This window comes from Lissotriton helveticus, chromosome 10, assembly GCF_964261635.1.
Source record: "Lissotriton helveticus chromosome 10, aLisHel1.1, whole genome shotgun sequence".
NCBI classification, from domain to species: domain Eukaryota; kingdom Metazoa; phylum Chordata; class Amphibia; order Caudata; family Salamandridae; genus Lissotriton; species Lissotriton helveticus.
Window position 1 is genome coordinate 48,576,148 of NC_136071.1, and position 13,270 is coordinate 48,589,417.

At 47.8% G+C, this 13,270-nt stretch overlaps 1 protein-coding gene across 13 annotated transcripts in view; it reads left to right on the forward strand.

Moving 5' to 3' along the window:
- Positions 1–13,270, forward strand: part of MBD1 (methyl-CpG binding domain protein 1) — a 1,384,891-nt gene that overhangs the window by 546,229 nt on the left and 825,392 nt on the right. For 12 of the 13 annotated variants that reach the window (XM_078664741.1, XM_078664738.1, XM_078664739.1 and 9 more), the window contains exon 10: positions 9,660–9,845. The exons of the other annotated variant lie outside the window; for it this stretch is intronic. In XM_078664741.1, coding sequence (XP_078520867.1) covers positions 9,660–9,845 — 186 coding nt within the window. The remainder of the gene's footprint in view (positions 1–9,659; positions 9,846–13,270) is intronic. 13 annotated transcript variants of the gene reach the window in all.

Here is a 13,270-nt window from a genome sequence, read left to right on the forward strand (position 1 = left end):
CTCTTCTGTAAAAGTTCACTTGGCAGCTCTTGCTGCTTACAGATAATGTCCTTCACAAACCACCAATCCAAGATTTTTTAAAGACAGTCCTTCCTCCCATCAGGCATCCCTTCCCTCCCTGTGGGCTTATCATATTTCTTTCTCCTCTTGTGCCCGAACCTTTTGTACCCGACCAAAAAACATCCTTGCAGCATCTCTCCTGGAAAACAGCTTTCCTTGTAGCAGTCACATCAGCTCGTAGGGATAGTGATATCCAGGAATTATGCTCTATTGAACCTTTCACAGTCTTCATCTCTAATAAGTTAGTTATGAGGACTCGCCCAAAATTCCTTCCGAAGGTTATTTTAGATTTTCATGTCAATCAGACAATCTCTTTTCTCGGGAAACATCCATTACAATGCAGTCGTTACAACGACCTACCTTTACAATGCAACTATTACAACGCAACTGTCTTTACATCGCATGCCATTACAGTGCATGCCTTTACAGTGCATGCCTTTACAACGCATGCCATTACAACGTACGTAAGTAATGGAGATTTTTTTAGTATTAGGGTGGGTATGGGTTTTGGGGTACATGGGAATAGCAATTTTTACCCCTGCACCCCTACATTGTCCAACACTATCCCTACTGTTGCACTCACTGGAGTGGGAATAGTAATTTTTACTCCTACACTACCCAACACTTAGAAATGCTTACCCCTACACCAGAGTTCTTCAATCTGTGGGGCGCGCCCCCCTCGGGAGGCGCAACACCTTCCTAGGGGGGGCGCGCACTCCACTCTAATTTTACCTTTGTTCCCTGACAAGTCTTCTTAGAGAACTCAGGAATGGTTGGAGGGAGGAGGGAGGGGAAATCCACGGGGCACGAAGTGCCCATGCTTTTATTATGTACCGTCCCAGGAGGGGGTTAATCCATTCAGCTTCAGCTGCAGCGAGGAGACAGGAAGTCTCCTCTGCTAAAACTGAAGGTACACAAACTGAAGACAGCCTTCACATTCGATATTATTATAGAGGAGACTCCTAGCCTCGCACTGCAGCTGAAATGCCTGTCTGTTCCTTTGCTTTCAGTTTAAGCACTGGAGACATCCTGCCTCTCACTGCAGCTGAAGCATTTCAGCTCTATGAATTAACCTCCTCCTGGGAGGGTTAGCGCTTCCCATAAAGGAGACAAAGTTTCTTTTAAAACTACACAGGCAGGCACGCAAAATGCCAGCCAGCCATGTGTTCTTTCACAGACTGCATGTTCCCTTTTACTATCACCAGTATACCGGATGCACAGCTAACAAACACTGTATGTTATCTTCACATTAGTAATCAGCAAAAGATCACAATATCTTCTGTTAGTTTAAACATTATTTGTAAAATAATTGCATTACTCGCAATTCATGTATTGATTTTCATGTTGCCAGTTCTTTGACTTGAAATATACAAGAAAAACGATTTTGGTACATTATAAAAAATAATGTTTAAACTAACAGCAGATATTGTGATATTTTGCGGGTTACTAATGTGAAGATAACATACAGTATTTTTTAGCTGTGGATCTGGTATACTGGTGGTTTTCCACCATAAGAATTTTGTTAGTTCAATAGGCTGGCTACCTTCTAACTGGGTTGCACGCATTCACTAAGTGAAACTTGATTATTCTTCATTTACTGTGTTCAAATACGGTGTGCGCTGACTCTCCACAAAAACCCTTTTATTATCAGCCATAGCTTATTCAAGCAGCCCTGGAACACAAGTAAAAGTTATTTCAATTTGCTGTTCAAAGTATGCATGGACAAGTACTGACAAAACAGCTTTAGGTGACTGCTTATTTTTGTACCGCCTGGGACATCAAAATAATAAGCTGTCAACCCTAATCACAAGACTGGGAGTTTGTTGCAGGATCACCACATTATTTACTTCCTCCACCCTGATCCCTGGTTACTGCCATATTAGCAATAGTTTAACACATTTGAAACCCTACGCTGCCGTCAATAACATTCTGAGTTACTTCAAGTGTCTGGGAATGCACCTTGCATTCAGACAACTCGCTTCTCATTCTTGCCCTTCACTTTCACGCTCACCCTGCACTCACAACGATCCCCATGCACTTACCATTCACCGTCTTACCCTGCACTCAGTGATCACTCTGCACTCACAATGCACTTGCACTGTTCACCCTCTACCTCACCCTGCAATCACGCTAGCACACTACTCAACCTGCGGTGAAGTGACACTTCACTCAACAGTCCCCCTCACTGCTCAATCTGCAATCTCACTCAAATAGGCCCACCACTAACTATACATTCATTCGTCCCACTGTGCACTTATATCTGCAACCAAATTCATATGGTCACTCGCTCACCCTGCAGTCACACCTCTTACCCTACTCGCAAACTCTTGCATGGCTCACTGTGCACACATGAGCACTCCTGCCATGCGCACAGCACAGAGGGATAATATGCCTGCTCCATAGAATGTGTACCATGCTGATCACAGAACTGAGTGGGAGTAAACAATGAGTAGCGCTATAACAAAATAAAGATATGAGATGCATCGTTGGTGAGTGGTAGTGAGGGAATTCATGGAGAAGGAGGAAATGTGGGAGGGAGTATGGCTGCAGTTTGTGTGCCAGCGCAGGGGGAAGCACAGAGATGCGTCATATTCTTGTAAATATGTTGCATCCCTGTGCTTCGTAAGTGCCGCAGCGTGGTGCAGCCAAAGGGCTTGCGGTGCCACGCTGCCGCACTTCCTTGTAAATCTGCCCCTGAATGTTGACACTACCTGAGGCTAGTGTACGGGTCTGTGGGGTTGTAAGGACAACTGGTACCGGGACCAAAGACATGTGCGGGCAGGCCCCCTTATTGGAAACAGGGTGGGTTAAATATTGAGACAGACTCTGGCTACGCAGTGGTGGACCGGAAGTACCCTGCTACTCCCGTCCGTTTATTTATAGCCTTCTGGCCACGCCTGGCCAGAAGGTGCTACAATGTGTGATAGTGCTTCCGGGGCTCCGTGGAGACCCTCGGAACACTAGAGCGTTACTTCCCTTCCCAACTTGGTTTTTTGAAAAACACAGTTCAACAATTAACATGCAAAATCAGCCAGTCTTTGATTCGGCCTTGGATTGGGCCTGAGGCTGTAGCGCCACTTACCTCTCACAGGAGTGTGTCCTTGACTGCCTACTTGTGGCGATGATGGTGTCGCCACTGGTGTGGTTATAGGCGACGGAGGGGTAGTGTCTTCGGGTCTATCTTCTGTTTCTCCTCTGATTGTGGGCTCAACAGGGGACTCCGTGTGTTCTTGGGTAGATGGTATGCGCTTGAACCATGACACATTTCTAGTTACTTCCTCTCCATTTCTGTGCAATGTTATCGCAGTGCCATTAGTCTCCTTGATCATCCAGGGTTCAGGCTCGTACGGTGTGCGGAATTTGCCTCTCGGTCTCCTGGTCCGGATAAGCACTGAGTCTCCGGGATTTAATTCTCTCACACGAGCTCGCCTGTTCTGACTTGCTCTGTCATTGGTTCTCCCTCGCTCCTGAGTAGCTGCTGGCACATATGGGGCAGGTGCCCAGTTTTCTGCCATGGGTAGTAGATCCCTCAGGGGTCCGGCCAGCATTGGGGACCAGGGAGATCTTTGTGTGGTACTATGTGGGGTGCTCCTATACTCTCTGAGGAAGTGTTGGAGTGCTTCTGGATCTTTCCCGTCTACTGTGGCTATCCGTAGAGTCTTATTAATGGTCCTCATAAATCTCTCCACCTCCCCGTTGGCCTGGGGCCACTGTGGCGTGATTCTATGGTGTTTTATGCCAATGCTGTGTAGGAACTCTCGGAACTCGTTCACTTGGAACGGAGGGCCATTGACCGTCTTGAGCACCAGGGGAATGCCGAACATGGCAAAGGATTTGTTGAGAATTGGTTGGACGTGTGCGAAACTGGTTCATGACACTACGTCTACAATTGGGTACTTGGTGTAGCTGTCAATTAGCACCACCGTGACTCTTCCATCCGGGAAGCTGCCAAAGTCCAGACTTACCCACGACCAGGGAGATGGAGCTGGGTCTTCCGTTATTACAGGAGCAGGGGCGTCAGGTGTGCTGGTTATCTGACACGCTTGGCAGTTCCGTACCATGGTATCAACACATGTTTCGAGGTTGGGGAACCATACTTTTTCACGCATGCGGGCCTTCATCCTCCGGGTTCCTTGGTGGCCTTCATGTGCTAGCGTTGTTGCTTGCTCTTGTAGGTTGGCAGGGATCACCACTCGGGACCCTCTCAGTAGGAGTCCATTGTCCGCACTGCTGAGTTCATTGTGAACTTTCTAGAATGGGTTAGCCGTAGGCGGTCTGCTTCATTCCACCCACTGACATTTCATAGGAAGTTTTCCCAGGATCCTGCCTGTATCGCTTCCTTGACTCGCTGAATGACTGCATCATTGGCGTATTGGGCTATGATGACATCGGCTGTGAGCGCTCGGGGGCAAGCCCCTTTGGCTATCATGTTCACAAATTCTTCTGTTGGCACACCTTGGCCCGCCCCGTTACTTTTGTCAGTTGATGGATGTCGCGACAGGAAGTCAGCAGGATTTTTCGCTCCGGGCCTATACACAAGGTCCATTTGATACTGTTGTATTTGGATGGCCCATCGTTCAATTCGAGGTGGAGGATGAGGGGCGGTACCTTTGAACAGTGGTATTAGTGGCTGGTGGTCCGTTACCATCTGAAACGGATGTCCAGAGATGTATAGGTGAAAGTGATTACATGCCCACTTTAACGCCAAAGCTTCTCTTTCTATTTGGGAGTACCTTGACTCTGTTGCAGTGAGCGCTTTGCTTGCAAATGGCAGGGGAGTCCACACTCCGGGTTCTGTTTCTTGTGTGAGCAGAGCTCCGAGTCCAACTGGGCTTGCATCCACCAATATCTCTGTAGGTTTGGTTGTGTTGAAGTACGCCATGGTGGTTCCATCTAGTAGAGCTGTCTTGACTTGGTTGAATGCTTCTTCTTCGGTATACGTCCACTTCCATGGGCTCTCTTTTTTTGTTAAGCTTCTAAGGGGTTCAGCGATCGTGGCTAGATTGGGAATGAATCTGGTACAATATTGGGCCATGCCAAGGAAACTCCTTACTTCCGACGCTGTTGTGGGTGCCGGAGCATGTTTGATTGCTTGAGATTTCCGTGGGTCTACTTTTACTCCTTCGGCATCAAACACGTACCCGAAGAACTCAATGGATTTCTTGAAGAATTGGCACTTTTCTTTGTGTAATGTTACACCATGCTCGGCCAGCCTCTGAAGGGTAGCTATCAATCTGTGATGGTGTTCTTCACTCGTTTTGGCAAGTATTAGAATGTCATCGCTGACATTGAGCACCCCTTGTAGTCCTGACAAGATTTCTTAAATGGTAATTTGAAAGATTTCTGCAGCGGATGAGATGCCAAAGTTTAACCTCTTGTATCTCCTGAGGCCCAGATGTGTCGAGAATGTTCTGTACCGGCTCTCTTCTGCCAGCCTTAGTTGGTGGTACCCCGCGTTGAGATCTAACTTGGAGAACCACTGGGCTCCATTGAGGTCTGTCAGGATGTCATCGACCGTGGGTGTGAGATGCCTTTCTCTCTTTATGGCCTTGTTAGGCATCCTCATGTCTATGCATATTCTTTTTTTGCCTGGCTGCCGGGGCTTTTCTGCTATCACCATGGGGGATACCCACGGAGTCGGGCCAGTCACCTTTTCTATGACTCCTTGGTTTTCTAGTTGTGCTAGTTCTTGTTCCACCGCTGCTCGGAGGTGGAATGGAATCCTTCTATGTCTTAACCCCTTTAGTGCTAAGGCAATATCTTTATTCCTCTCTAATTTCCATTGAAATGAATGGGCAGTGCATGACGAGTTACCCTTGTCATTAGCATCCAAGTGGTTGCCGATATGGGGTTTCACTGGCGGCCTCTTCATAGTCCCAAGACCTTTGAATAGCAAAGGGAACATTCGTAGAATATCTTCTGTTTGCAGGGCTTTCACAGCATTAGCGAATGCGATGAGTCGGATATCTTCTGCGGTGTTGCATCCAACCAGCAGGTCAGCTTCCTTGTCGATTACATGAAATGTAGTCATCACTTCTTGGTCTTCTGCCTTGACTTGAACTACCATTTTTCCTCGTAGCGGAAGTGGCTCTTGGCTGCCATACGTCAGGATTCGCGCTTTGGAGGGTACTAGTCGTGGTCTGGGTTTCAAAGACTTGTAGTGCTGGATACCCATCACATTTACCGTGACTCCAGTGTCAATGACTCCGGTCACTGGTGATCCATCGATCTGTATCTGACACTTGGGTTGTGGTCTTCGTCTTCTTTTCAACTCGCTGATGAATGACACGTAGTAGCACTCGTCATCCTCTTCGGTGGATGATCCATCAAACTGTGATTGGCGATTCTGTTGTGTTTTGGAACACCGTGACGGCGGAGTGTCATCTAGGGACAGTTGCCTGACGGCTCCGGTGGTTGTCTTCCTTCCTGAGAAACCTCGTCCGCGAAAACCACCTCTACACACGCTGGCAAAATGGTTCTGTACCCCGCATTTGGAGCAGGTCTTGCCTCGTGCTGGGCAGCCTTCTTGATTGTGCTCGTCGCGTCCGCAGTAACCACATGACGTTCGGCGTTGTGTTCTGGTCGGCCATCTTCCTCGTCCCCCTCGACCGACATTCCGAGCTGCATCTACTCTATTGGTCTTTATCACAGTTCCAGATTCTGTCGGTGGGTTGAGAGCGGCTTCCATCGCCGTGGCTCGGGCATCTGATAGCTCATGCGACCGGGCTAGAATTATTATCTCTTCGAGTGTGATATGGGGTTGGCGTAGTATTAGGGTCTTTAGATGTTTGTTGCGACATCCCTGAATTAGTTGTGCAGTTACTTCTTTTCTTTGGTCATCGTCTGGGCAGGTGCTTATTAGGTCTCTTAGCCGCGCATGAAATGCATCCATTGTTTCTCCTTCCCTTTGCCTCGATTGTCGGAACTGAAAGCGTTCGTAGTGGGGGTTTAATTGAGGATCAAAGTGCGCATTTAGGGCTTGGACGGCGGCGTCATAGTCGGTGTCCGCTCCTGTGTTTGGCAGGTGTTTGAATAGTTTGTACAGTTCTGTCCCTCCAAAATGCAGGAGTAATGATATTTTTACCTCATTGTCCTTTTCTCTGGTGGCGGTAAATAGTTTTTTAGTTATCCCAACCAAATTACCCACCTTGGTGCTGCTGTACCTGGATCAATCAATTCGCTAAATGGTGGCAGGGCTTGAATTTGGGAGTGAGTTGAGATGGTTGGGGGTTGTGCAGGGGGTATTACCACCTGTGCTGGGGGTGCTGCTTGCTGTGCCGGTGCTACTTGCTGTGCCCCTCCTGCATTGGCATTTGGTTGGATGGACATTGCTGCGTGATTTGCTAATTTCTTATTGCTTTTGCCACTGCTTAGTTGCTTAGGTGTTGCTCTCACTTTTACATTTCACATGTAGCTTCTCGCTTGCTGGTTTCTGTCGGTCTGTGGTAGCGCTGTCTGTGAGCTACACCCTTTTCTATGCCTTGTTGTACTCGCCACTGCTTGTTTAATTTATATAGGCTCTAGTTTTGGGTGCCGTGTGTGTGTCCTCACGTGGGCTTCCTGTCTCTGCTTTATTGGCTGGTCGTCAGCGTGCTTTGTGCGCCGTTTCTGGGCTTTTCTAGGCGGTACGTGACTCCTCGGTGTGTTGCATCGCTCTAGGCTGGGCCTGGCTAATTCTGCGCATGCGCGCGCTCCTGATTCTGCCGGTCGGCCTGTTCCTGCCGGGCTCTTCAGCGCTGCTGGCCTCGCGGTTGGGCGCGCCTTCCTGCCGGTGCCCCACGCAGCTTCTGGCACATGCTGCTTACCGGTGAGTGTTGCTTCCTCCGTGGGCCGGTCTTGGTTTCCCCACTCGTCGCACTCTCATCCAATCATCCGGGTCATTCGGCGTCTCGCGATCAGGGCGGCTGACGAGTATCCCACCCTCGTTGCCAGTGTACAGGTCTGTGGGGTTCTAAGGACAACTGGTACCGGGACCAAAGTCATTTGCGGGCAGGCCCCCTTATTGGAAACAGGGTGGGTTAAATAATGAGACACAGACTCTGGCTATGCTGTGGTGGACCGGAAGTACCATGCTACTCCCGTCCGTTTATTTATAGCCTTCTGGCCACGCCTGGCCAGAAGGTGCTACAATGTGTGATAGTGCTTCCGGGTCTCCGTGGAGACCCTCGGAACACTAGAGCGTTACAGCTAGGAGTCTCCTCTATAATAATATCGAATGTGAAGGCTGTCTTCAGTTTGTGTACCTTCAGTTTTAGCAGAGAAGACTTCCTGTCTCCTCACTGCAGCTGAAGCTGAATGGATTAACCCGCTCCTGGGACGGTACATAATAAAAGCAGGGGCACTTTGTGCCCCGTGGATTTCCCCTCCCTCCTCCCTCCAACCATTCCGGAGTTCTCTAAGAAGACTTGTCAGGGAACAAAGGTAAAATTAGAGTGGAGTGCGCGCCCCCCCTAGGAATGTGTCGCGCCCCCCAAGGGGGGCGCGCCCCACAGTTTTAAGAACTCTGCAATGGAGTCTCCTGCATACCTTTGTTACAAAAAAGCCAACACGTTTTTTTCAGATGGACCTAAGGCCCATCCTACTAGCGAAACATCAGCTACATCAGCTTTAATGAAAAATGCTCCTATTGCTGAAACTTGTAAAGCAGCCACATGAAAACTTGTTCACACATTCCCAAGACACTTTTGTTTGGATTCAGATTCTAGAGCAGATGCTGGAGTAGGGCAAGCCTCCATCGGAAATGTATTTGCTTAATCCAGTCCTATCTTCTCTCCTTTGTTCTTTTCACCACAATTGGTAGGGATGGTTTTGCTATTCTGTTCAAATGCTTTTGACTATTAATGGAGGTCCCACAAGAGAGAAGGTATGGTTTCTTACCTGTAATCCCGGTTCTCTCTCTCTCTCTCTCTCTCTCTCTCTCTCTCTCTTGAATCTCCATTAAACTCATAAGCAACCCTCCCTCCTCCCCGGTGGACATAGCAGGGGAAATTATTGGACACTTCTCGTCAAAAAGAACTGAGGCAACTGCTACCTGCCGAGCATGATGGGATACTCGTGGTCTCTGGGTGCCTAAAAGGCACAGTCCTTATTTTAAACTTAAATAATAGCAGCCTATGGGGCAACATTGTCCTACTAGCCTTCATCTTACTTTACAGAAAAGGGTTTGTTTAAGTGCTTTGAACTGTTTCGTAAAACATTTTTCTCAAATGATACCTTTATATGAGTACTTAAACACCTTTTCCAAGTACAATCTGAAGAATTTTTCTACTGTAGCCAGTTTTCTAGGCTGCATATTATATTCTTTCTAAAGTGTTTCTGCAGGCCTTCTGATGAAAGGCGAACGTCTAAACTCAAGAATATATTCTGTGAAGAAGTGATCTGGGATGCCTGCATGTGGGCGGTACTATTCAAATGCTTCTGGCTTTAATGAAGGTTCCCTTAAGAGAGAATGGGGATTACAGGTAAGAAACAATACCTTCTTTCTCTGTTCAATTATGTAACTTGGAGTCTACCCTTTTAACATTGTGAGTATCATATGCTGGCAGTTAACTTGTTACATCCCACTGATTGACATTCAAGATTATTGTTCTGTTCTTCAGAAACTGAGTTTATCTAAAATGAATGTGAAAACACCACAAGTCTGCATACAACCGGAAATCAACTTCTCACCAGAATTCGGCATACAGCCTCATGTCAGACTACAGCAATTGGGCCAATTCAACAAATCGGCCGTCAGTGCAGAGCAAGATGCAGAACTTGTACCCAAAATAAAGCCTAAAAAAAAAGTATGTATCTTTTTTTTCTCTGCACTCCTGCAGCCTGCGTCTAGTATGCCATTGTTTCACAATAGAGGCTAACTTGAAAGCGCCTTTCTAATGAATAGGTTTGTAGCATGTGTAACAGTAGATCAAGTGCTTAGCACACTCCTTATATACAGTGTTGGGCACGTACTTTGCCCGATATTTTTCTTTGAAGCATGTTTGATTTTTATGTAACTTGTGATCCCTCCCAAAAACTCACAATGCACCGGGATAAAGACATCAACAGAGTTTGTTTATTTCCTCCATTGGGTTACAGCATCGTTTTGGACCCCAGGTCCGTTTAGCTGCAATCAACGTTTATTCCACTACAGTGTCCAGAATTGCCTTCTTCAACATCAAAAGAACCACCACTACTGATGACAAGCCAAATGTTCGAGGCATGTGGGCTGCTGAATTCATATCTGCGCATAGATCGCCGCCTAGTGTTGGGTCCGGATGATTGCACATTGTTGTCCTGGAAGAGTCTTCGAAGTATCACGAGATAGGTGGCTCCTCCCCTGGACTACAGTGCGCATGGGCATCTTCTCCATCCTCAGATTGGTTTTTTTCCGCCATTGGGTTCGGATGTATACTTGTTAACTTATGTTCGGAATCGATAGAAAACTTTAAATTTGGCCAAAAGGCCTATAGATATCGTCGGTATTGTCTTTGCGATCGGTGCCGAGTACTCGTTCCAGCTCGATTTCCAGCCGGACGTCAAGAATAAGCCGCGTGGCTATTCAGCTCCAAAGGCCCAGTCGACGCCAGAGGCCTTATCGACGAACGAAATGGAACGAAGCCCATTCAAGAGATGTCCCGTTTGCAACTCCAAGTATCCTCACATGGACGCCCACCCGGTGTGCAACAAGTGCCTGTCTCCGGATCCCGATGAAGCCAGCTGTATGGCTTGTTCTCGGTTCCGGTCCAAAAAAGCACTTCGCTTTCGACGCGCAGAGCGGAAGGAAGCCCAGCACACAGCGCCTGACCCGGTGAACATCTTCGATGCTGAGGACGATTAAGGGGTCGAGCAGGAAGTTCATGAGATCCAGTCAGATCCCGCGTCTGAGATTGACTCCAGTTATGACGCAGAAGATGAGGAGATGGTCGAAAATGACGACGTCGTCGACGAGGTAGGAGACGACGATGAGGCCCTTGGGGCCGTTGAAGATAGCTCCAGCGAGGAGCTAGGCCCGCCCGCTGGTATGGGGGCCGACACTAACACACTCGATAAGGCTCAGGTCGAGGGATCGCCACGAGGCCTTACTCAAGATCAAACGCATAGTTCTACAGCCTCGCTTCAAGGCCCGGCTACAGACGTTAATAAAGAGCCATTGGTTAACCGACCAAAATCGAAACCAAAAACATTGGTGGGCACGAAACCGAAAGCACCAGAAACGAAATCGAAACCAAAAGTACAAGTTACTTTGGTCGGATCGAAGGCTTCAGGTCCGTCGACTCCGACGAACCAAAAAGGTGCTATCGACCCAGAGAGGTCGCTAAAGGGTGTCGAGCCGAAATCCCGGGCACCGAAGAAACAGGTCAAGGACATCGACCCAAAGAAGTCGGCGCCGAAGACCGTAAACACTAATAAAGGACTCGAAGCACAGAACGCAACCGATCCTAAGCGTCGACCCGACAAAGCAAAAGTCAGCAAGGACCTTGAGCACAAAACTCACAGTGGCTCTAAAGCTCCCGTCCAGTCGACAAAACCATCCGCCTCTTTCTCCAAGCAAGTGTGGGACTCGCTGCAGCGCATTAAGGAAAAGGCTATAGCTGTCGGACCGAAGGCCGCTCCACCCCCAAAGACAGTCAGTAAGCCTCCGAAAGCGTTGGCACCGGTTAGGTTTATCCTGCCGCCGCCGGTGACACCTAAGGCGTTCGCCCCACACACGGCCATCGAAGCGCCCAAGAAGGTGTCCATGGGTCAGAAGCCTACAACTACTGAAGAGGCCTCAAAGCATCGACAGCCTCTCCAGGAAGACGAATCGAGGCAATTCATCGACGCCGACACTGGTAGACTTTCCATTCACAAGCGAAAGATCGTCCCAGAACAGCCAATGGAGTCATATAAGATTCCATTAAAGAAAAAAAGGGATTCAGCAACGTCACCTCTTCTTTCTGAACCTCTGCAAACCTATGGACAAGACTTTGATCCTTCTTCACCCACACATTCAGATGTGGATGTAGGGGATGCTTAGGATGAGGAATACAATTATCCTGTTGACACTGATCCAGAGGACAACACTGACCAGTGGACAGACGCCGTTGACCCAGGGGAGCCACAAAATGCCCCTGACAGCAATGTCTATGCTGTTAAACCATCACCTACAGAAGACACAGCTGCGTTCAACGCACTTATTGAGAGGGCAGCACAAAATTATGATGTCCAACTCCATGCTGACCCTATTGAAGTGGACTTTTTATGTGACACCTTCTCAGCCTCAGAAAAGACTGTCAAAACGCTACCCATTCTAAAAGGTGTCCTGAAACACGCTGCAGACATCTTTAAGGAGACCACAAGGGCCAGAGTGGTAAACCCCAGGATTGAGAAGAAATACAAACCAGCGCCTGGGGACCCTACATATATCAAGGGACAGTTGCCATTGGACTCGCTAGTTGTTTCCAATGCTCGTAAAAGAGCGAACTCACAAACCACGGGTGATGCTCCTCCCCCTGACAAGGAATCAAAAGTGCTAGAAGCCTCGGGGAAAAGGGTGGCAGCTCAAGCGGCCAATGTCTGGCGAATCTCCAACACACAGGCACTCTTAGCCAGATACGACAGGGCTCATTATGATAAACTTGAAACCATGTTCTCTTCCAGGGGATCCTCATCAATAGTCATAAGCACTGAATATTCCCGCCCATGTGCGGGACCCCGGAAACAATATAAAAATATATATGTAAAAAACACATATCTCGCTCCACATATATGTATGTACATATATTATTTTTCTCACACCAATGCAGCTCCATAACTGAGGCTAAAAAAAATGTAAACACATATACATGCACTGCAATTAGCAAGAAAGCAAAAGAAAAACACATCAGGTCAAATAACCTTTGAACTTTGTGTTTTAATGAGTAGACCACTCATAAATCCTGAAAATTGCTTGTAAATAGACATTGTTAGCCCTCAGGCTGCATTGCAAAACATTAGCATGGAAAATGAAACCATTTTCAACAAAAAACTGGCACCGTGCCTTTAAGGCAGCCATGACCCCGGGCTTCCCATCATGCCTCAGGGGTGACAGTTAGGTCAGTTGTTCTTTCCGGCTCCTTCAGTCAGGACCCTGGTGAAACAGCTCCCTTTCTTTTTGGCTTTTTGTCAAAAAATATTCTTATCTACAATTTTTTTGCTTTCACTCGACGTCTATTGGACTTAGGGTGTTACTGCTACCTTTTTTTGGCTT